The 25,778-nt window shown below is 40.1% G+C and overlaps 1 protein-coding gene across 1 annotated transcript; it reads right to left on the bottom strand.

The window, feature by feature from the left end:
* Positions 1-882: 882 nt before the first annotated feature.
* On the bottom strand, positions 883-25,504 carry BMP3 (bone morphogenetic protein 3). The gene is made up of 3 exons (XM_061191523.1): positions 25,180-25,504; positions 8,168-9,078; positions 883-1,119 (listed from the first exon to the last, which is right to left on the bottom strand). The coding sequence occupies exons 1-3, from the start codon at positions 25,502-25,504 to the stop codon at positions 928-930; spliced, it is 1,428 nt and encodes a 475-aa protein (XP_061047506.1). The 3' UTR covers positions 883-927.
* Between the last annotated feature and the right edge of the window lie 274 nt (positions 25,505-25,778).

Raw genomic sequence — 25,778 nt, 5'->3', positions numbered from 1 at the left:
AAGAGAATTAAACATTTAACTGAATTTTTAAGTTCCATTTAAAAGAACAAATGAAAGCACTCATGGAAAATAGATATGGAAGAAAAATTACGTCTGGGTTTTTGAAAATTGGGTTGCTGGTTCCCTTTCCTGGGAGGCCATGAAATGAAAACATCAGTATTTCCAAATAAATGGCTGAGCCAAGTGGTAACTCTCTGCATATGCTTTTGGATCACTCTATTCTTTTTGGTAAAGTTCTCATAACTGAATGGATCTTGCCAGAACATGAAATGAAAAAAAACAAGAATCCTGTGCAGACTGAATTATAAAGCCATGTTAAGCAAACCTTCCTAAAGAGGGCACAGGCCCCTGGCAATGTGCTCACGTCCATCTACACTGACAGCACACACTCTGCACTCAGCTAGTCACACGATGACCTGTAGAGACAAACACAGGTAAACAAGTCTCCACAAATTTTAAGATAAACATCAGAGCTGATTGGATTATTTAGCACTTGCTGCGTTGCTCAGGAATCTAAGGCAATAAGCCCACTTTAAGATATGAAATGGTTCTATTCTCTGTGAGCAGAGATCAATGATAAGCTATTGGGTTTTTCCAATCTATTTTCAAAGCCCATTACAAAAATAAATCAGTGTGTTCTCTAATAGTTCTAAAAACAGTTTGATCACTTTACTTGCGTGATTTTTTTTTTTTTTTTAAAGAAAGAGATGTCCATATGTTCTAAAATCTTGCTTTGAGTTACATTCAGAAACACGTATAGTCCAGTTCTCCCTGGTGGAAATCATCAGTCTATTTACTCATTCTCTTTTGACTATTAAAAAATCTTTTGAAATGAAAGGCATTGGCAGTGCAAAAAAAAAAAAAAAAAAAAAGCCATAAAAATAAACTAATGATTGAATTAAGCATTCAGATGAGTTCTTTGCCGGGTTATCTGCAAGCACAAGACTCTACCGTCATGTTTGGATATACCTTAAGTACCACATTCTTATTTTCATCAAAGAATAAGATGCTGAGCGAGGACATCTTTTCTGGCACACAGCAAGGCTCAGGAATCCCAGGGACGACGCCCACAGCTCTCACTATACTCTGGATGGTAGCATGATTTGATGGCTTCAAAGACTGCAAAAGAAAAGGGAGAACACCAATTAGGTGGAACTGCTTTTCCTCTCTCCAGCCCTCATCGCTAAAATGTATATATTATGAATTTGTTTCAACAGCTTACTAAAGCCCTGGCATCATTACACATTCAACCCAACCTCCAATATCACCATCACCAAAACGGTGACTTGTCATTTACTAAGTGCCGGCTCAGTGCCAGGCGTGTTCTGTGTAGTATTTCTAATCCTTACAACAAAACAACTATCTCGTACATTTTACAGGTAGAGACATAGACTCAGAAAGCTTAAAAGACATGTCTAAAGTCATGTAGACATGTAGATTGAGGATTTTAATCCAGTTTTTAAAGCAAGAATCGTTTAATTAAAAATGACTTACTCCCCAGAGGATTAATACACCCTAGGTTGTTTTGGATAACAGGATTGCAACGGAAACAATTTGATCTTGATCCTATGCTAATCATAAAGAACCCTTAACAAGAACCTATTTAACATAGATATTTTTGCCACTGCTATAGTGAAATTTATACTTTGTTTTAAAAATAACACCGGCGTGTCGAGAGGCATTAATTTATTTAATGATTACCACCAGGATGAATTGATGGTGATTACACAATTGGCCACTGGGGGTCACTGTTGCTCAATGGGTTCTGACTTAAAGGTTGTAGCGTCTTCTAAGTCTGGGGCATATCCTCAGGGAATAATCTAGAGGGCCTGAGGTTATCCCATGGCTGTCAGAAGTTTGACCAAAGAAACCTGGGTAAAAGCTGTTCCCCAGAAATGCCAAATGGGATCATTAACATCCACGGGAGACGTGTGGTTTTATCTAGAGAGTATCATCCAGCTCTGCTAAGCATTGAAGACTGGTCACTCTTCCAGGCCCAGAATGCTTAGGTATTGCCAGAGTGGTAAGAACTTCTTCATGAGCGGTGCCACAGTTTTCAACATTAGTTCTCCCCAATGTCTCTTTTAAGCCGATGAAACCAGTTTTGTTTCAAACAAATTTAAAAACAGGAATTTGGTAACTTGCCAGAGATCATGTGTCAATTCAGGAGTGGGATTTAGGCCAAAACTCTGGTTTTCTAATGTCAAGATTTTGAGCCATGTTTCAGAGGCACCTCTGCCCCCAGTGAATTAATTGGTATTCTAATTTTACACACCTAAAACTCCCAGTATGGGAAACTGGAACAAGTTAAAAGTTTAAGAGTATATACAAGCCAAGGAAGAAGCAAATAATATAGAAAGCTGGCACAGTGTAAAAAAAAAATAGGATTGGGGGAAGGCGGGCAGAAAAAGGGCAAATCTGATTTGTCTCATTTCATCTTTCAATCTTAGTGAAAAAAAATTATCCATACATTAGATTTCAACATTATTGCTAACAGGCACAAATTATTTTAAAATTAGTCTTGATGGTGGCTAGCTGCCTTATTTACTCTTTCTTCCTAGAGATTTTAAGTGTATGTTAAGAAGAGTAGTTAACTTACAATTAAGTAGCATTGCAAAGAAAGGTATTCTCTCCCCTTAAGGATAAGAAGTCTATGTTGCTCTATTTTGCATATCATGTGCCCTGTGGCATCAATACTATCTGTGTAATTGACAAACTGCAATCCATATTGTACAGCAGGGCTCAATGGCCACTGTTTGCTATTTCATTAGTATTGGTGATTTCTAAAGAAAACTTTTGCAGCTACACTTTTCTCTACTAATTTATTTTTAAGATTCCATCATCCAAACAGCATATGATAATGCTCCAAAGGATTTTTTTAAAACCATAGATTTTATGACAATATTCTGTTATTGTTAATGTTTTACTGACTCCTATACTATTTAATTTTCATATAAAGTAGATGTATTTAAGTAGACGAGGACTTGATCCATAAATCCTGCTGTGCAAGGCTAGTCCTGAAGCAGAGCAGGCTCTCTAGGCACTGAATTAATACTTGCCAAATGGATGAAATACTTATAAATAATAACATACCCTCCATTGTACCAATTTCTGTGGAAATAATTCCCATCAACAAAAATAAAAGTTTCTGAGCAAATGACCTGGCGCAGATATGGAAAATATTCATGGGTGTTCCCTAGGAAAATTCCTGTCATTTTTTTTTTTTTTTTTTTTAAGCTCTAACTCGCAAATGATAGATTCAGGAACTATGAGCTGTCTCTGGTGGGCTCACTGGAATCCAGGTGCAAGCCCTTGATTCCCTGCTGGTGTGTCTTATCAGCAACCTCTCTGTTTTCGAGTGAGTTGTCCCCTTTTTTCTCACTGTGAAGATCTCTGATCAAGCTGCCATGACCAGGAATAATTATATCATGCACAAAAGATCCATGCGGTCATTTGCTAGTGTGGAGCATTTGCCAGTTTATCATTTTTGTTTGTTTTTGAGCTCCGATTACATTTCTCAGGACTCTCTTTACGTAGCTTAAGAAACCTAGCGATGACAAATGCAAACCTGTGTTGTTTTTCTCCCCAGTCTCCCTGTTTATTGAAGGTGAAACATGACATCGACATTTGTTTAGGTCATTTTTTAATTTTTTGCTTAGGTAACTCGGTACATCAAGATTTAGGATTTTTAGAGTTCATCTTCATGATCAGAGATTGGAACTGGAAACCTCAGGAAATTAAATGAGGGCACATCATTTTGACCTCATCCATGTGAATTTCTTCTTTATATAGGATGCTTGGTTCAAGGTGTTTAGCTTCTTTGCTCCTTAATTCTGTGTCTTTGCTATTCCCAGCTTTTGCACCATTCCATGCAAGAAGTCCTTCACTCCTCCGATCCTTGCTGGTTCCCTTGGACCTCTGTCAGCAACAATGGCTCAATCATTCTCATCTGAAATCTCTGTTTTCCATCTCTTTTATGGTGGTGAGGGGAGGCAAAAAGCATACGGCTTGGCTAAAGCTACATGGGTATTTCTCATCTCATGGCAGAATGCCAGGGGTCTCTCTCCCTGGGAGGACAGATTGGCTGTAGGGGCTAGAAATCAGAAAAATTCAAGCTGCCGTGTCTGTGAATGAAACCTGCAGTGGTCAGGCCCACACGTGCCAAGCTGTGGATGATGTCCTCGAGTTGAATTTGATTACAAATGCATTAGCAGGGGAGAGTATGTCATCAGCTCCAAGCCTTCATTCCTGACTCAGGCCATGGGGTTTTGCTCTACACTCTTCTAATCCAGCCCACATGGGTGTGATAGCCCAGAAACTATCTAATTGGAATCAGTGAAAGGGCAAAGCCTGGAATTTGGGAAAGGCAGAACACAGCTGTTCTGAATTACAGACAGGTTGTCAACTTTTGCAGACAAAGAACCCGCTCTAGAGAGCAGGCCCTCACTCAGGAGGCCAGAAGGAAGGAGGGCCAGCAGAGGAGTCTGGCCTGGGAGAAATTTTCTCTGGGGCAAAATGTATATCTACAGTCTGAAAGTTCTTTGGCACCTCACTTATTCCACATGTGTTTGTACTGATCTGGTCAGAGACCTTGTTTTCCTCTGTTGCTCAGACTATATTTTTATTGAAATAGTTTACTCTGCTTACCATGCTGGACACTGCTGATAACAGCAACACTGATTAGTTACCCCTGATGTCACAGCTTCACACTGCTTCACGCTTCCCATCCTTTAGGTGACTGTACCATTTGAAAGACACAAAGCCTGGAACACTTAAAGGGAACCACTAAAAAGCTTGAAAAGCAGATCCACACAAGGTGATGAGAGACTGAGAACTCCACATCACAGCCAAACTTCTACTCTCAACTTGGCAGAAGGAAATCTCCAACTCAGAGAGAAAACACCCTTATCCCTGTTAGGTCTCCCTATAGTTCTGATGCCATCTCAAGTTGTGACAAATATTATCATGAGTTCAGTGCTGCAACCAATGCCCTCCTGATTCTGTTACCCTCCAAAGAGGTTATGGACTATTGGACCGAAGGGAGAATCCAGTTTGAAGCTTTGTGATGTTTAAAAAGGGGTAAGAGAGGGCTTCCCTGGTGGCGCAGTGGTTGAGAATCTGCCTGCCAATGCAGGGGACACGGGTTCAAGCCCTGGTCTGGGAAGATCCCACATGCCGCAGAGCAACTGGGCCCGTGAGCCACAACTACTGAGCCTGCGCGTCTGGAGCCTGTGCTCCGCAACAAGAGAGGCCGCGATGGTGAGAGGCCCGCGCACCGCGATGAAGAGTGGCCCCTGCTCGCCGCAACTAGAGGAAGCCCTCGCACAGAAACGAAGACCCAACACAGCCATAAATAAATTAATTAATTAATTAATTAAAAAAAAAAAAAAAAGGGAGTAAGAAACATATACAAAACTTTTTCTTGTCTTACATCTTTTATTCTTTTGATCCTTTTTCCTAAGTGGTTTTTCTTCAGTCCCCTACATTTGATTTTCTATTCTCCTCAGTCCATTGGCCATTAATACAGCAATAATAATAAACAATTGCCATTAATAATCATGTCAATGGCAAAAATTTATTGAGTGCCTACTAAGCACAAGGTGACCTATGATCTCATTTTCCCACTGTTTTCATCATGTAGATACCATGATATTTTTATTTACTGCAGTAACTGTTTCAAAGATGAGAAAACTAACACACAGAAAGTTTGAGTAACTACCCCCCCCAGCAAAAAAAATACAAAAAACACAAAGCTGGTAAGAGGTGGAACCAAGTTTTAAGGCAAAAGAATTTGACGGCTCAAAGTACGATGTGTGAACCAGTAGCACCAGCAACATCTAGGGGCTTGTGAGATACGTAGAATATTAGGCTCGAGCCTCAGAACCACTGCATCAGAACCTACAGATTAACAAGATCCTGAGGCAAATTGCAGGCATCTTAAGGTTAAGAAACCCAGCTATGGGGCTTCCCTGGTGGCGCAGTGGTTGAGAATCTGCCTGCTAATGCAGGGGACACGGGTTCGAGCCCTAGTCCAGGAAGATCCCACATGCCGCGGAGCAACTAGGCCCGTGAGCCACAACTACTGAGCCTGCGCGTCTGGAGCTTGTGCTCCGCAACAAGAGAGGCCGCGATAGTGAGAGGCCCGCGCACCGCGATGAAGAGTGGCCCCCGCTTGCCGCAACTAGAGAAAGCCCTTACACAGAAATGAAGACCCAACACAGCCAAAAATAAATAAATAAATAAATAAATAAAAATAAAGGAATTCCTTAAAAAAAAAAAGTTAAATAAAAAAAATTAAAAAAAAAAAAAAAGAAACCCAGCTATGATCGAGCATGCACATTTAATCATTCTGTTGCACTACCACACTTCTTTCCTTAAACTTATCTCTTCTATTCTTAACTTAACGCTCATAAGTTTTTGAATTATTATTCTTTAGATCACTGAGAGCCACAATGAAGATCTATGGAAGCAAGGTTTTTGAACAGGAAAAGCAAGCGGAGCCAACAGGAAATGGGAGAGGTAAATTGGGGTAATTGTGGAGACCAGGCCAGGTAAGCTAACTGACTAAGTATCTCCACGTTATCATGGCTCCCTGGGTCTTAAAATCTGGAGTCAAGAGGAAAGAGGGAAACTCCTTCCCCAGGCTACCTAGAAGAAACCACAGTTTATGAGAGTGAGAGGAATTATTTGCAAGACTCAGAGACCCACTTAAAATCAGTCATCCCAGGTTTAGAGACAGTTTGAATCCATTTCTGCCTCTCAATGCCACAAAGCAAGCCACACTGTAAAATATTCATCACTGCCTGTTGTATTTGGCATCTTTGTTGTGTGTTTTAAATGCTATCCCAGTTTGACCAAGTTTCGTTTGATCAGTAAAATGTCCTTTATAAATATTTAGACAAGATAAGGCAGTTTATGTCATTATAAATGTATATAATGCTTACTTTGTGTTTGCGTTGACAAAACATGGAATTCACAAGGTCTAGAAAGTGTAGAAAGCTCATCTTCCTGAGACATTGTAACAGGAAAATGGGATTTCAATCAAGGTCCTGGCCCTGAAGCTGACCTGGTCTTGTTCAGTCGGCCCTTTGTTTTATGGGTGTGTTGCCCTTAGCATCCCAATGATCACAGGCCTGTAACATGAACAAGCTGCTTTAAAGATCTGTAAGCAGAAGTTGGTCACTTTTTGAGGCAAAGGGTTTTTTTCCTCCATCAACATACAATAGCAGAAGTTGATTCACTTCAAGTTTTGCAACAAACAAACAAACAAAAACAAAACGAAACAAAAAAACACTCTTATTCTTCCTCTGAATTCTATTTCTAGGAACACTTTTCATTGTATAATTCAAATTGTTACAAGCTAAGAATGAAAGTGCAGCAATAAGCTTAACGGAAGGCAAAGGGGTACAAATATGTTTTATTAACTCTAAATTCAAAGAGAACAGTCACTGGGACTTGCTGTGCAAGACGGAGGTGGGGTTGGGAAGGCTTCTGAGAATATATCTGTCAGGATTCTGAGTACTGATAGGAGGAAGTTCAGTCCACTGATTTTGGAAGAGGCACAGGTAAGCTCTGACCGGATGAAATGGGTCTTAGAAGTCTACAGAGTCATCGTTCTCTATTCTGACTCCTGTTTTGATATTTATCAGAGAAGCAAATGATATAAGCATCTGGTGGATTTCATGAGGCAAGTTTTCCTAGCCCAACCCTGGTGCTAAGCCCCATGACAATTCATCTCACAAGAGACTATCAAAAATGTTCTGAATCAGGGCATCAGTCCAATTAGTCCTTCCTTTTGCTCTCATGACATTCACTCATTCCCTGAATACCCCCTCAAAGATCAGCCTTCTACCATTTGGGGCTTGCTTGTTGTGGACCGGCACAGATTCACATGTGACCAGGTAGCTGAATATGCACTGTGTTTGGAAACAATGCAAAAAACATGTTTTACACATACATTTTTTTCTCATATCCTTCTTCATACCAATATTGACTTCGTATTACTTTAACAACCATTAAAGAAAAACCAAGCATAACCATGTTACCTATTACACTTCAGAAGGCAAGAATAAAGGTCCAGATGGATTTTGTAAATGAAAACACACACTCAACTTGTGCCTTTCTACTCTGTGGAAATAGGAAGGACAGGACAAAGAACAATGGCTACCTTTGGCATGGGGAATTGGCATGTTCCGGAGCAATAATAGGCATCAAAGGACTTGGGGGAGATAATCCATTCACTCCAGCCAATATCTGCAAAGTCCACTTTAAGGTACCGCCTGGCACAATTGCGAGGTTCAATCCATTGCTTTCTTCTCGCCTTCTTCAGGGTCTGTTCATCAAACTGGAGCGTCTGGCTCTTCTGGTGAGGTCCCTTTCTCTGTTTCTTTTTGTTCTTACTCTTTTCAGGGGGCTGAGTCTGAAGAGTCTTGTAAGGTTTTCTCTCCTCCCATACCCCATCCTCCTTATACTGATATTCTGCCCCAGGAAGCTCATTGTTCTGTAGAGGTAGCAGGACCCCAGTAGAGCGCTTCTTCCTCCGTTCAGTAGAAAGGGCAGCCCCGATATGGCTATCCAGTTTGGGCACAGCTCCAGTGGGGAAATTCCGGTGTCCTTGCAAGCTTGATACCACACTCTCGGGCTCAGAAATCGCAATATCGTTGGCATACACCAAGATATAAGGCTCGGGAAAGGGTGTTCTCTTCTTTGGCAGCTGGTGTCCTTTGGAAGTAATGTTAAATCCTATGAGGAACTCCTCATTTTCTTTGGCTTTCCTCAAAAGTTGAGTGATGTCTTTAGACAACCAGGAAACAAAATCTCGATGACGTTTTGCTCCATCTACTGAAAGATGACCCAGGAGTTGACTCTGGTTTCTGGTGGATTTGAGGATCCATGTAGAGAGATCAAACTGAATGTGTTTCCTTTGGGTATGATGTGAGCATCCTTGGGACACAGGACAACTCAGGCTGATATTTATTAGCTCTCCAATATAGAAATACAGTGTGGCAGATAAAATGTTTTCAGACTTGGTTAGAGAAGTCAGGTTAAAAATATGCAGTTTCTCATTTTCAAGGGTCCCTAGGAAGAAAAAAAAAAAAAAGAAAGTAAACAGGAGTAAACGTGATCCCTATCTCACATCATATACAAAAATTAACTCAAAATGAACGAATGACCTAAACATAAGCACTAAAATCATAAAATTCTTAGAAGAAAACATAGGGGTAAAATCTTCATGGCTTTGGATTTGACAGTGGATTTTTATATATGATACCCAAAGTGCAAGTAAGAAAAGAAAATAACATATAAATCAAAAAAGTAGATAAATCCATAAAATTGGTAAACTGGACTTCATCAAAACTTAAAATTATGTGCATCAAAAGACATTATCAAGAGAGTCTGTACAACCTACAGAATGGAGAAAATATTTTCAAATCACATATATGATAAAATCTAGGATTCAGACTATAAAAATAACCCTTACAACTCAAAACAAAAAGACAAACAAACCAATAAAAAATGAGCAAAGGAATCAAATAGACATTTCTCCAAAGAAGACATACAAATAGCCAACAAGCACATGAAAAGATACTCAACATCATTAGTCATCAGAAAAATGTAAATCAAAACCAAAATGAGGTACCATTTGACATATACTAGGCTGGCTATAATAAGAAAAACAAGATAACAAGTGTTAGTGAGGATGTGGAGAAATAGGAACACTTTTACATTGCTGGCTATAATGTAAAATGGTTCAGCTGCTGTGGAAAACAGTTTGACAATTCCTCAAAGTTAAACACAGATATATCACATGACCCCACAATTCTACCCCAGGTATAAACCCAAAGGAATTGAAAACAGGTGTTCAAACAAGTACACGTACATGCATGTTTATAGCAGCACTACTCTTCACAATAGCCAAAAGGTAGAAACAACTCAATGTCCATCAATGGGTGAATGGATAAATAAATGTGGTATAGTCATATAATGGAACATTATTCAGCCATAAAAAGGAATGAGGGACTGATAATACTACAATGTGGATGAACCTTGAAAACATTGTGCTAAATGAAAGAAGTCAGACACAAAATGTCCCATGTTGTACGATTCCATTTACATGAAATATCCAGAACAGGTAAATCCATAGAGACAGAATGCAGACTAGTGTTTGCCAGGGGCTGGATGTGGAGAAATTGCTTAATGGGTAGGGGGCTTTACTTTGGGATTACAGAAATATTTTAGAACTAGATAAACCTGGTGGTTGCACAACACTGTGAAGATACCAAATGCCTCTGAGTTGTTCACTTAAAAATAGCTATGCTTAAATTATGTAATTTTCACCACAATTAAACAAAAGGAGTAATTTTATAAACTGGATGAAGATGAAAGCAAGGATCAGCCATTTTTACTAATTTTCTCTTTCCTTTACTGAAACACACTTGTAAACTTAGTGGTATGAGAGCTGAGAGTTCTGGCTTTTAATTATGAGACTGCCAAGAACTATTCCTGTAATTTTGGCACAGTGTCATGATAGCATCTTATCTGAAGCAACGTCTAGCCTACTGGTTACAAGAATTAGTGGAAGTAAATTCACTTTGATTCAATTCCTGGCTCAGCCACTTATTAACTATGTAACTCAGCCACTTATTAACCATGTAACTAGTGTTCTCATTCATTAAATGGAATAATACTCCTGTCATCAGAATTATGAGATGTGCATAAATCAGTTCAGGGGGTCCAGTAAGTGTTTCTTAAGTATAAATTATTATTGTTATTAGTGCTGGTGTTAACCGTAATACAGGGATTACCCCTTCTTCCATCTTCCTCACAAAGTTAAGGGTGCAGGATGAGGGTGGGTAAGCAAGACCATATAGCTCCATCTTCAGATAACATCTGAAAAAATGAGTCACACATTCGAAAGTGTCATGAAGAATTAGTGCTGTTGTGGAGCTTGTCTAAAGTTTATGACATTACATGAATATAAGAGTTGAATTGCTTCTGTAGAGTGCAACAAAATTATTGAAACTGGGCAATTCATATTTCCAAGTCTTCAGATGCAGAAATGAGAGAGAGTAACAGAATGGGCGATTGATTAGTAAGGGCAGAAATTGGTTCCTGTTCTTGAGATCATCTAATGAGCTAATGGTAAGGCTGAGCTTAGGCTCAAGAATCCCCTGTCCTGGGATCGGTCACCAGAGCCTGGGCCCTCCTCCATACACTTGTTTCATATACATATTTGTTTCAGAAACATACACGCAATCGTGAAATTATGCTCTTGATCAAAAACATATTTTAGTAAAAACATTTTTATAAAGATCTGGAAACTTAAAATGAGTCCATTGAGTCCCCATGAATAAGGGAAGTGCAGTGGGAAACATATTTTACTCATTTCTAACATTGTGTGAGGGAAAAGGAGTAAACTGTCATTTGTGAATGTTTGTATAATCCATGACACCAGCATAATATTTTACAGACCTTTATAACAAAGCCATGGCATCAGGCTTGTTCAGACTCTAGCTTTAATTCATACTTTTAATTCATACATTCAAAGAGCGTGTACTTTTACCCAGATGGAAGTTTTAAATGGAAGGAAGAGAAGTCACTCTGTTCTAAGTATGTGGCAATCAGATGGTTGCCAAACGAACACACTGGCAGGGAAGAAATGAACTCCGAGGGATGTGGGTGGTCGTGTCTTATTGGGGAAACCAATCCTACTCCTTTCCCCTACTTTTTGCTTCAAAATATTTCCTTCTTTCACGCACATTTCCAGACACCTTGTGCCCTGCTGTTAACCAGCCTCCACCTTGTGTCTAATCGTCAATATCGTCTCATAAATGTCACAGAACTCGCCATATTGCCTCTTCTGATGGCTTTAATTTTAATTCAGTGCCTTCGTTTGAAGTCAAAACCCTATGGCCCAGCCTCAGCTCCACCACACCCAAGAGCTGTACTCAGGCAAATTACCTAAACTCTTCAAGTCTCAGTTTGCTCACCTGTAAAATGAACCCAATAGTATCAACGGCTGAGTTGTTGTGAGAATTAATTGAAAGAATGCAGGTAATGCACATACCCTTAGGAAAAAACTCAATGAATGTTAGCTAACTAGACCCGCAATGTCCACTAGGATAGCAACTAGTCACTTAAGTTTGAATTGAGATGTGCCGTAAGTGTAAAATACACACTGTATTTCAAAGCCTTAGTATAAAATATCACATTAATATATTTTATATTGATTACGTGTTGAAATCATAATATTTGGATACACTGGGTTAAATGTTGTGATACTGTGATTTATAATAAGAAATACATATTTGGTCTTCATCTCCGTCTCCGTTTCTGGTCTAGAACTCCGAAAACTCTAGGAATTTCCTAAGTGATGAGAGCCATAAGGTGTCCTTTGTTATGTTAATGAGGTGACTTTTGGAGGTCACCTAAGAATGGGGTCTGGCTGCCTGGGAACCAACCCTGTGATTGGGGGTTTGCACTTTCAGCTCTAATCCCCACCTCTGGGGTGGGGAGAGGGGCTGAGGGTTGAATTAATCACCAATGGCCAATGATTTAATCAGCCATGCCTACATAATGAAGCTGTAACAGGGAAGAGCCAAATCTGACTACATATCTGATCTGTTTCTTTTACTTTAACCTTTGCTTTCTGCTGCTTTTGTTCACTAAAAGGATACTGTCTATACATAATGGCCTGCCTCAGGGAACGCTGCCCCTCTGCCTGAATGTTAAACCAAAGTGCCTTTGTTCAGGGAAGCATCCTGACCCTGTCCACCTGTGGATGGCTGCAAGAAAGAAGAAATTAACACATCCCCTCCCCAAGGCTGGTCATTCCAGGGGATATTTGCAAAACTTTCGGCCTTTTTACTTTACTTCCTCATCTCCTCCCCCTCTCTGTGCTATAAAAGAAACTGGCATCCAAACCCTGATAAGACGGTTTTTCAGAGACACTAGTCTGCCATCTTCTTGGCTTTCCAAATAAAGTCGTATTCCTTGACTCAACACCTCGTCTCCAATTTTTTGTCCTGTCCTGTGGCGAGCAGAGCGAACTTGGACTCGGTAACAAAGCCTCCATAAAAATTTTAAAAAACAAGGTTTGGAGAGCTTCTGGGTTGGTGAACAAATGGAGATTGGGGAGAGTGGAATGCCTAGAGAGGGCATGGAATCTCCAAGCCCTTTCCCCTACCTTGCCCTCTGCATCTCTTTTATCTGGCTGTTCCTGAGTTATATCTTTTTATACTAAACTGGTAATCTAGTGAGTAAATGGGTTTCCTGAGTTCTGTGAGCCACTCTGGCAAATTAACCAAACCCAAGGAGGAGGCTGTGGGAAACTCCAGTCTGTAGCTAGTTTGGTCAGAGGCACAGGAAACAACCTGGGTTTGGGGCTGGCATCTGAAGTGGAAGACAGTCTTGTGGAACTGAGCCCTTTACCTAGGGAATTTGATGCTGTCTTCGGGTAGATGGTGGCAGAATTCAGTTGAATTCTCAGACCCCTTGCTGGTGTTCAAGAATTGCTTTTTGGTGTGGGTGCAGAACATTTAAAATGTAATATATTATTGAAATTAATTCCTCCTTTCGCTTCTCATATTTTTTAATGTGGCTACTAAAATTTAAAAATTACATATGTGGCTCACATCTGTGGTTCAAAGTAAATTTCTCTTGGACAGTGGAATGACCACCATTTTTGTGGTCATATAGTCCAAAAGGAAAGAAAAAAGGCATTGCTTTTCAAAGGCGGTGAGGAATTAGGAATTTGCTAAACATGAATATGCAACCCAAAATGTAAGTTGAGCAAAAGATTATTTTCTTGGAATGCAACACACCTTCCTTTATTAAGGACATATTATATCAAGATAATTTTGGTGAATACTTTTAAATTTTCCCTCCAGCTGTAGCTAATCAGTTCAATCTGCAATCAAAAGTCTAAGACCAACAAACTGCTCTAAAATAGAGTTAAATGGGCAGTTGAGCAACAGGGCTTTATGGCAAAGCAATTATACACATAGCTTCAATTGTGTTATTTGTGTATTACACATATACAACCACTACAACCAACAAAGAACAGGAACTAAAGCAAAACAAATGTTTTACTTTAACAAATATGAATTGAACACCTATTAAGTGCTGGACCCTTGGCTGGGTCCCAGGGCTGCCCAGTGGCCACTGCTGTCCACACCAGGACAAGGGGAAAAGATTAATATGCAGGTAGCTACGCCGTGATGATGCTACTTTCCGTCAAAGGTGTTAACTATGCTTTTGGAGCACAAAGGAGGGAGCAATGAACTTTCCCCATGTATGGGGAAGAGGGACATATGGGGAAGATGCAACCTTTAACCAGACTTTTAAGAATGAGGAGAGAAAGACAAATATCATATGATATCGCTTATATTTGGAATTAAAAAAAAAAAAGATATAAATGTGCCTATATACAAAATAGCAATAGACCCACAGACACAGAAAACAAACTTATGGTTACCAAAGGGGAAGGTGGGGAGGGATAAATTAGGAGGTTGGGATTAACAGATACACACTACTATATATAAAATAGATAACCAACAAGGAACTACTGTACAGGGAACTACACTCAATATTTTCCAATAACCTATAAGGTAAAAGAATCTGAAAAAGAATATATATATATGTATAACTAAATCACTTTGCTGTATACCTGAGACTAACACGGCATTGTAAATCAACTATACTTCAATTAAAAAAAAAATGAGAGGAAAAGGGAGTGTTGAGGAGGAGATAAAAGCAGCACATTCTAGCCACAAGCAGTGCTGGACATCTGGAAGATTTTGCATGAGCAATATTTCCAATATTTAATGGAAACTTATAAAAATATCCCAGATTAACGTAGTTATTCGAAGTCCTTACAGACACCTAAGCTGCCGAAATTCAGAAAAGGAATGGCCAATTCACATTTAGCTCCTAACTAAAGGTGTTGTATGATACGTAGCACTCGATGCCTTTGCTATTTCCACCCAGATGAGGAGACGCATTACCTCTGCTTGTCCTAGATCTCCCTCCTCCCTATGTCTTTCAAAACAATGAGCTAGAAGTCTCAACAGTTCCACAAAACATTCCTTGATTTCTTTAACCCATACTTTATTTTTGCCTTCCCTGACTTTAAACATTTCATTTCCGTGCAAGTCAATGCTCTTTTCCCTAAAGCAAGTCAACAAATAATTAGTCTTTATAAACGGACAAAAAGAGTAGTGAGAGAGCTGCATGGAGTTGAGTAGATGAGTGCAGTAGAGTATATAAGATAAGATAAATACCTCCCTGCAAGTTGAAATATGTGGTAATAATATCTATTCAATTACTCTCGTGCTTTTTTAGATTTTATATTAATTTAACTTTTCAAAAAAGCATCTTCTTGTATACTTAACAACAGGAGTTTTGCAGTAGCCTTCTCTCTCTTCCCCATGAGTAGCAGACTTATCTGTGAAGAAGATATCTATGTTGAAATATCAGTGAATGGAAAATGCTTTCATGTTCACTTTTTCTATTCTTCTGAAATATTCCGATACTTACCTATTTGGAATCGATGAATCCGGAAACGGAGGTATACTTTCTGGTTAATAAGAACAAACATATAATAATAATATTAAAAAGCAATGGCAGATGTTATCAGGTTACAAAACAATAGTTTATGTAATTTAGGCTCTTGGTAGTCTTCAGGTATTAGAGAACGTAACTGTGCCACGCCAATCCAATTCTATCTAGAGTTGCATGCTTAATTCTGGGTGCTCTCATTTTAACTAGTTCATTGATATAAAAGAGAGCAACTAGGAAAGTAACCAAGATGTTGGTCTTAAAGTTATTTCTTACAAATTTGAGTTAAATAGAGAATACGTGCTCTGGAAGAAGAAAAAAAAAGAAGGTTAATCGGTGACGTGAGAATTGTTTGCAAATATTTGAGAGGCTGCAGAGAGATCAGGGTTTTTCTTGTCAGTGTCAAAGATGAGAATTAAGTCTAAAGGTGATAGCTGAATGGAACCAGAATCAAGGTCAACGTAAGTAATGACTTTCTAAGTGTCTAGCCTGAGGGTGAGACCCCTGTGGGACCAGGCAGACAGAAGAGAGATGATCATAATTCAAGACTATTACAGGAGGATCTCTTTATGGTAGGGAAGGTGTGAAAAGTGAACTAGATAACCTCTCAGATCCCTTGCAAGGAACTACGATAGGCTATATTTCCAGCTCTTCCTAAGGAAATGTTTTTGATGCCAAAATATAACTACCAATAGGTGGTGCTGTTTTCTTACTGTTTGCTGGCACTAGCACAAACTTGGATTTTCCTTGCTGAGAATACGTCTACTGTGGTCTAGTTAGATTATCATGCCATTGGCATGATAATCTTATTCTGAATTTTCTAGAGTCATAATACCTGTGAATTGGAAAGGGGTTTAGAAGTCAGGTGAGTTTCGGAACAAGCCATACTTTCCTTTGCACATCTGATAGGATGTTGCGGCTGCTGCCACTTCTCCCTGAAATGCTTTCACCCAACGTAGTTCTCCTTGATTATTATCCGGATTCAATTTTTAAGGCAAAGCAGAGGCAAGCTTGTCACGACAACCCACTCCTTCGGTTCAGACCCCTCCTCTATTACTATTTTCATTATATTGTTATTCCTTCCTAAGACCATAAATTCCTTAAAGACAAGGCTCTGTAGTAATTACATCAGACTCTTCAGTCCCAAGCATGAGGCTTAACTCTTAAGCGGTACTCAATAAATGCTTCTTTTGTGAATAAACAGATTTAGTCCAACCTATTCATTGTAGAAATGTAAAAATGAAGGACCATAAAAGCCAGCCAGCTGGTGAGCATTGATTTTGGAGAGGAACCCAGGTCTTGTACTACCCATATAGACTTTTTTAGGAGTTTGGTTATTAGATAAAGGTAGAAGATCTATTTCTGTTTTCATCTGAAAAGAAAGCACCTGCACCTCATGAAACCAAGGGCTCAGCAAGGAAACTGTGACTTGGGACCAGCTGTACTATTGCGACAGTTCAGTTCCTCTCAGGGAGCAGCCAAGGCAGTGCCCAGGGAGTGGTGAGTGGAAGGTCACCTTCGTGCTGGCCCACACAGAACGTTTTCAAAGGGAAATAGAATATACAATGGAAAGCTTTCTATGTAAAGTCTGATTTTAAAACCAATAGACTAAATGAAATCTTGATGATTTGTTAAATCCCCAGGAAGCAGGGAAAACATTTTAGTCATACAGAAAATATGTAACTAAGAACAACTCTTTTTTTCCTCCTCTTTCTCCAAACAAAGCACAGCTGCTAGAAATGCAGGGGTGCCTAGGACAGGGCCATATACGCCCACGGTCACTGGCTGAATATTTGCTGTAGATTATGGAGTCAAGGCTGCAGTTCCTCTATGCCACCTTCCGTTTCCGGGCAAAGGTGAGATGGAGAGATTCTAAATAGAACACAAAGTCAGAATGTGGTTTTTCTTGCAGGGTTACAGTCAAATGGCTGACTTTTATGCGATCTCAAAACAACCATTCTCTATGTCCAAAGTAAAACATGGCCAAAGATGGTACAATGTATGTTTTTCTAGAACAGCAAAATGTTCACTGATCAGTTTATCTGCTCTTAGCCTCCACCCAAGGGCATTCCTAGACTGTGAGCTCTCGGAGGGTAGACCCACGTCCAGATAAAGTTTTGAACTCCTAGTTCTTTGCACAGTCTGGAGCATTGATATCCTGAAAAATACTTGTCAAATTTGTTGAATGAGCAACGGTATAAACTTACCAGATTCTAAAGTGTTTCCTACTTCACACTAAAGTGAAAAAGCTTTCAAGTGAAAAAACTTTCAAGTCAGCACAAGGCCTTCTTGGGGATAAATACTGTATGGAGTTTCAGTTCATCAGAAAAGAAGCATTACAAGAACAGTGGTCTATAAAATAGAATAGTTTTGCCATTCAACGTATATGTGGTAAAGTGCCTCGTGGGAAATTCTTTCATGGCAAGTTTCTTTTTAAAGGATCCTTTGCCTGGCAAATAGCTTTTCTACTATTTTTTCTTATCTAGTCCTCTGAACATCTAATTCAGGTCAACTGAAATATTTACTGAGTGCCTACTGTGTGGCAAACTATGCCCGGCCTTCAGAATACAAGCATGACATGAGCTACGCTCTTTGCCCTCCAGAGACTTGGCCCCTGCCCCATCATCCTCTTTCTAGCAATCCTATCAGGCCCCAAACTCTCTGCAGCTGTGAAAGAAGGGTAAGACGTCTTTATCTACTTACTTTTGAACTCCTCCCCAGGGTAAAACTGTCATAAAGACATTAATATACCTTCCAAAGTGAAAGAAAGTTACCCTTACATAAATTAATAAACCATTTGTCTGGGGGAAAGGCCCACTAAAAGGACCAGATGAGACCGGAGCTAGAATGTTAATCAATCCTAGATTTCAGACGCTGGTTATAAGATACTCAAAACTCCAGAGACGTGAGCTTAGAACAGAGTGTCTCAAACATGCATCAGAATCACCTTGATGGCCTGTGAAAACAGCGATTTGTGTGCCCCACACTCAGAGTATGATTCAGATGGTTTGGGTGGGCTGGAGAATTTCTAACAATTCCCAGGTGATGTTGTTACTACCAATCCAGGGACCATACTCTGAGAAAAATGAACTTCAAGAAATCACTATAAAAAGGTGCAACTCTGCTGCACGCAGCCACCAAGGTCAGGATAGAAACAGTAATTTCTTGAATGTAGGTTTGGCATAGCATAGACTGTATTACAAGAGGACTACTACCGCTTCGTATTTACATTGCTACCCAGGTATATCCTTTGTGCTACAAACAATTGCAATTATTAATGTTTTACGTAGGTTTAAGGTTTTGTGGGAAGCTAGAGAGAAACAATATCTCCAAATATTAAGAATACCTCATTTATACAGGGCTTCCAAACTTTTAATGCATTTTCACACTCAATTTGTTTCAATTAAGTTGCACCATCTTTCTGTGAGACTAGCACGGTAGGTGTGACTTAAGCCATTTGATAGACGTCAAAACTAGGCCTAGCAATATTAGATAACTTTATTAATTAGCTATTCAGCCAAGATTAGCATTTAGATCTCTTAATGCTTAGCCTCAGGAAATAGAAAAACTGAAACTCTAGGAATTTATTCTCTTCTTGAAAACCATTTATCTTAACCCATGCCTAAGTGCAGCAATTATACTCAATTCAAACAGTCTTTAGATTAATTCCATGCAATTAAATTAAAATTTTCTTTGAAGGAAAAACAAAGAGGATCATGTTGGGCCTCAATAGTTTTAATTGTAAAATCAGAGGACTGGGCAAAGAAGCTTTCATTTCTAAAGCTATTGGATGCAATTATTTTATAAAAGGAATATTTAACACTTACTATAATATTTAATAGGAATATTTAATATTTACTCACTCAATAAAGGAAGAAGAACATACTGAAGTTGGTAATACAGTAGGATCAGTTTGTCCAAACACTTTTACTTACAGTGTGCCCAAATAAAATCAAGGCACTGCATTTACTGTGGTTCTATTGCCAAGAAACGATGGGTCGTAAAGGAAGGTAGATCATTGAAGGAGTCAATAAAACACCATGGTCAATTGGCTTCATGACTTACATGCCGATGTTTCAGATGAATAAAGAGACATTCGTGCCTTTAATAATATCATCCCTGAAAATATTCTAGGACACAGCCACTACTAACATATGAATAGACTAGCAATTTTATGGATTTTTAAATATATTCCATAGATGAGGGCTCTTCGGTCATACTGCCATGGTTTACTATGGTCCAAAGTAGATATTATCCTGGTATACTTGTGTCACTTGATTAATACTATGTCAGTGTTTCCATTACAAAATTCTATTTTCATGTGTTCATAACATAATCCTAAAAATTCACTCTGAATTGAAACTTGGCGTAGGAAAGTTCAAATAGAGACTATTTGTGATGCCAAACTTCTTTCCACCATACCAATGAAATAAAGTTATTAAGATACTGATTACTAGGGTATACACATTGGATATATGAGAAAACCATTAAAATTTTAGGAGAAAATTTCTGACGTAGGAGCACAAAAATCCTGAATAGCGAATACAAAGTATATGCAAAGTTGCTCAATAATTTTCACTAGGCTTTTTGATAGGTATGAGCTTTATTATATCTAATAAATACAGCAAACAAATTGGGATTATATAAGAGATTTGATAGGTATCTATAACCAAGGATTAATTGTGGTAAAACATTAAAGCAGTGATGTGCATGATCTCTAGTGAATTTTTCCACAAATAAAGTAGCTTTTCTTTTAAAAGAATAATACCAGATTAGATGTAAAATAATAAATATTAATCCTATAGAAGAAAACAATGAAGGAGAATTCATAGGGAAACAGGCAAAATAAAATTTAATGACAGAAACTCTAAAATTACATTCAGAGAAGTTTAAGATATTTAATCAGGAAGATGGTAGAGTCGGCCCTTGGTATTCGCAGGGAACTGGTTGCAGGACCCCTGCAGATACCAAAATCCACAGATGTTTAAGTCCCTTATATAAAATGGCATAGTAACTGCATATAACCTACCACATCCTCCCGTACACTTTAAACCATCTCTAGAGTATTTATAATTCAGCAAAATCAAGTTTTGCCTTTGGGAAATTTCTGAAATTTTTCCCCTCAAATATTTTCAATCTGTAGTTGGATCCCTGGTAACCAGGGATGTGGAGGGCCAACTGTACAATGCCAACTGGACTCAAGTCCAAAAACTAACAATGTAAGTAAACATCCTGAATAAACAAATGAGAAACGAGACAGTTTTCAGTCATAATATTCACTTGAATTTTGCATATCTTCTTTCTTGAGAAATTAGGAAGACTCTGAACCAATGTTTCCCCAAATAGATATCTTAGAACCATAATTCTCTAAAATGCTCTCTTGGGGAGAAAGTGATCCACTCTTAAGAGGGTCCACTAACATTTAAAGGACCTGAAAGGTCCCAAAGCAAACTGATCATTTTTCCCAAACTTATTTGACCATGGAACGCAAATTTATGTAACACCTGTTAACATCTTTTAAAGACCCTCTTTTAAAAAATCTTCTCCTAGAAAATAAGATGATTAGAAATCGTAGGTTTTGAGATGAGCTCAGTATGTCTGGCAAATACATCATGATGCCCATTTCTTCTTCCATTTAAGTAAGGGGTTGGTCTTGCTTTCTTCAAAGCCTCTTCCAAATACAAAATTGTATAATTCCAAAATGCTTAAGAGCAGGTTTGACATCTACATCTCTATTTAATTTTTAGAAAAATCTGAACTGGGTCAATCAAGTGCTTATAAATTTCCACTGCTTAGATAAAATGCCTGTAACCCTTTTAATATATTCTTAATTATGTATATATTTTTAATGTACAAATATTCCCCGAGTGAATTATCTGCTTAGGGGATGTTTTTCATTGACGCTCGTGGTCTCTTTGTCTCTTTGAGTATGTCTAAACTATACTTAAAAGCTAAATTTAAATTATTTTCTATGTAATACATTCTCTTTCTCTTTTCCATTAGCATAGATAATCAAGAATTCATGGTATTATGGATTTTTAAATGTCAGAGATTGTAAAGCTGTCTTGCCTATTACAGTAAAAACTTCATTAAGGGCTATCATGTATTCAAAGTAGTGTGTAATTCAAAGCAGCTGCACATCCAGCTCCCCTTCTCCAGATGTACTATTGTTCTTGGAATAAAAACATCAGATAATCTAAGTACGCTTTAATTTCAAGCCTAGTTTCTAGGTGCCAGAAATTTCAAGGTAACTGTGTTTTAATGAAGTTATTACAGCCCCTTGCCATCAAATCCATCAAAAATGATGCTTTCCCACTGGCCCATGCATTTTACAGGACTGGCTCCTATTGGAATGATTGTTTAGCCCTTAATTGTATCTTTTCTAAAGCCTTACATCTTAGACTTGCACTTCAGAAACATGTCACTTTATAGTCCTTCATTTTTAAAGACTTTTGGTTACAGTAGGAAAGACTCTCCCCTTTCTCACTGAAGGAAAATATTCCTTTTTGGGTCTGACTTTCCTCAATTTTCTTTTCTTTTTGTCTATGAAGTCTGTGTGATTTTTTTTTTTAAAGGTGACATAAATCCACTGAAATGCAACCATTTTTGTAGTTACATGTCATAAATTAAAATAATGATAGTTTCCTAATAAGAACATCTGTGCTTTAATTGCTTTCCCTAAAGAGGTTAAATTTATGATTAAGAAAAATAAGATTAAGTGACTATGGAAATGATGAGAAACTAATGAACACAAAGTATGCATCTTAAAGGATCAAGCCAGGAGAAAACCTCATGTAAAACACTCTTCTTTTATTACATAGAAGCCAAGGACAACTTAAGCTAAGATTAAAATAAAAGCTGATTTCATATCCCTCTTGTCTTCCTTTAAGACGGTGTGTTTTTCTAAAGCCGAACTTCTCTGTCATCAATAATTTTGCAAATTACCTTTTACAAAGGGAAAGATAAAACATATCTTTATGTAAACCCTTACACATCACAGAAAGACTTATGAGTTCTCCAAACTTACGGTTTTGGCACACCAACTGCACACCATTGAGGGAGGAGAAAAGGGTTAGCGGAAAGTGTATTTAGGATGAATGCCACCCACCATCAAGTAATGGTTTAAGTAGAAAGTAATCAGAGGGAGACCACAGCAGCTAAATTTCAACCAAAGATATTCTAGGTTTAGAACAATAAATAATTTTAATCAGGTATGTTCCAAGGAGCAAATAGGGATCTAAGGCTATAACTCAGCCTGAATAAGCACTGGGAAAGTCTGCCAGAACAGCAGCCACTTCATAGATACAGCACACACCTGACCTCCCATTAAAATCTGTAACATCCTTGGTACGGGGAAGCCCATACGTTGTGAAACTTAAACACTACGGACTAGAAAAAACATATCTAATTTATTAATGCAGACAGCATCTTTCGCCTGCATCAGAACAGATGTCACAAGATGAAGGATGTTACAGAAATGCTGTTATGGACAAAGGAGAGAGACACACACGAAAACCTTAGCACCTTCCTGGAGCCCTGCCTTATTAAAGCCAGAACTGCCTCATAATAAGGTTCTTCTAGTGTGTTAGTAACTAAACACTCTTGGAAGGGGTCCAAGGCGAACAGTCTCTCCACGAGTCTCCGAGGTAGTAACAGGACACTTGAGCTTCCATAAAAACCAGTGTCTACAGTTGATGAATAAGTCATTAAGACAGTCTCTAGGATGTTAAAGGAATTACTTTTCTTATCAGGGCACGCAGCCTTGTATATATGCTTCAAGCTGCAAGTCATCATTTCAAGGGAACTTCTGGCCTCTGTATCAGAGTTTATCATTTGATGGTATAAGAGTACAGAGAGGCTGATAAGGGACACTCTGAAATTATAATGCATGGAGTGAGTTGGACCCAAAAGGTAAATGGGGCCTGAGTTATTCAAATCCTTATCCATCTCCCACTCATGGTTCCTTCAGTCTAAAACAAACATACAAAAACACTATACAATAGGTGTGAATGAAGCAAACTCACATGCTACCTCCAAACTTCGTGATTCATACTAAAATGAAATTTGCTGATACCAAAAATACTATTCACCTTTTGGGTACCTCAGCTACTCCCTAGGAATAGTACCAAGAAAATGAATATCGAGATAAGAATGATTCAAGTATCTTCGTTATTGCCACCTGCCTTGCCCACCCAACTACCCTTGTTTCTCCCACACTACTTCTTCATTGAGCTCTGCCCTTGGAGTTGCACTAAAGTAAACAGGGCATTCACTGGTGTGGTCAGCTGTCAGGACAGCCTTCTCAAGTGGCTGACACACTGTGGATGAACCAGAGCAGGTTTCTGTTTCCGTAGCAAAGGCCAACTCCTTATAGATCATGCTCGTGGTTTTAAGAAGAAAGTGAAATCTGGTTCAGCTCAGACTATAGCTGAAGACTTCTGCATTAGAAAGCATAATTCACGTTTATTGTAAATGTCATCATGCCTACGAGCTCTAGAGTATATTTACAGTGTCAACCTAGGGCTTTCCTTGATGGATGCTTTCGTGTTCCTCTTTTCCAGGAGTCCTACATATCAAAGCTTTGGGAGATTTCTTTCTAGTGATTCTGACAGAATTGATAGAGCATGAGGCATGGCCCCCTTACTTGAAGTTCTTGGCTATTTTTCAACGGTTCACTGAAGACAGGTCCCTTTATCGTGAATGTAGTGAACAAAAAAGCCTGGTGCATCCTCAAAGCACATAAAGCGTGTTAGTGTCCAGGAAACGTTCCCTCAAGCTGTTAGCACAAGGGAGGCAGGCTGTTAGCATAAGTTATTCGCTTCACCGCAGGGGCCAGGAGAAACCTTGTTAAGCCATGAATTTCAGTCCGCAGTGATCTGTGTGTTGAAAAACGGGATGAGCAGATTTTCATCGGCGGATTCCAAGAGGTGTTTACATCCACGGCTGCTCCCCTCCCTCCCAGCTCCTCCCAAGGTGGGTGGTACAGCCCCTATTTGCCCAGATGGGTTTTAAATAATCAAAACACGCAAGCACCTGGTTTAGTTTGTGTGTTTGCCACCAAGGGACTATCAAGTAGAAAGTGTCAAATATAGTAACACAGAGGACGCGAGTTAAGAGGACGTGCAAGGTCTGGAGAAGCGACTGTCTAAAAGCCCGAGGGAAGGCATCTAGTCCAGGTGTGACTTTTCTCTCTGGTGCCCCCGGGGTTGGCATAAAATGACATCTGCCTCTAGGTAAACACGGCTAAAGCCCAGTCCAAGGGAATTTCCGCTGACCGACTTAAGAAACATCAGCACAAGGTACCCCAGAGAAGCTCCAGACACCAGGGCAGGAGGACCCTGTGGGCGGGGTGGGGGGGGGCAGCCACTTCCCTTCTTTCACGCGCTTCCTCCAGCCGACCCCCTCCAGGGTTCGGCGCCCTTCTCTCCACTTCTCCCTCTCAATTCGGACTCTACCATTGGGCTGACTCACAGGCGGAATGCGGGGTGTGACAGGACCGAGGGGCTCGGAGGGCAGCTGGAGGGCGAGGGAAGGTCTCTAGGTAACACAGGGCAGACGAGGAAGCCGTGGGGGTCCCGGAAGACACCTGGGGCGGGACCGCGGAAAGGGGGCGCCTCGGGCACTCACCTGCTGCTCGAAAGCTGCGAACCGTGTTGCCCTCGCGCAGGGGCTGGGGGAGCAGAGGCGGCGAGCCCCGCTCCGAGGACCCCGGTGTCCGCGCCGCCTCGGCTCTGCCGCCGCCGCTGTACCTGTCGTAGAGCCGCAGCATGTGCTCTGACACCTTGTCGAGCGGCTGCGGGAGGGGGTCTGGGCCGCCACCTGCCGCGCGGTCGCCTGGCACAGGCTCGCGGAGCTCCGGGAAATGCTGCTTGAGTCTCTGTCCGTGCGCCAGGCTCACGCACAAGCAGCCCAGCCATAGATGGAGCAGTCTGCGCGCCCCAGCCATAGCGAGGTCCGCGTCCGCTGCTGCGTCCTGGGGGGTCCCTCTGCGGTGCGCGGGGCCGGCGGCAGAGAGGAAGGTTGAACTCCCAACGGGCTGGGCGAGGGCGCCCGGAGCCCGGACGCTGCCTGAGCAGGACAGCGACCAGCCGCACTTTTTGCGCCGGTCGATCGCGGACCGGCAGGTGGGCTCTTCCCCGGCAGCGGCGCGGACCTCACCAGCGCAGGGCGCTGCCGGCGCAGTCTCCACTCGGACCCCAAGAAAGAGCTGAAGTCGTGGC

Source organism: Eubalaena glacialis, chromosome 5 (genome assembly GCF_028564815.1).
Source record: "Eubalaena glacialis isolate mEubGla1 chromosome 5, mEubGla1.1.hap2.+ XY, whole genome shotgun sequence".
In the NCBI taxonomy this organism is placed as follows: domain Eukaryota; kingdom Metazoa; phylum Chordata; class Mammalia; order Artiodactyla; family Balaenidae; genus Eubalaena; species Eubalaena glacialis.
This window is presented reverse-complemented; position numbering and strand designations above follow the sequence as displayed.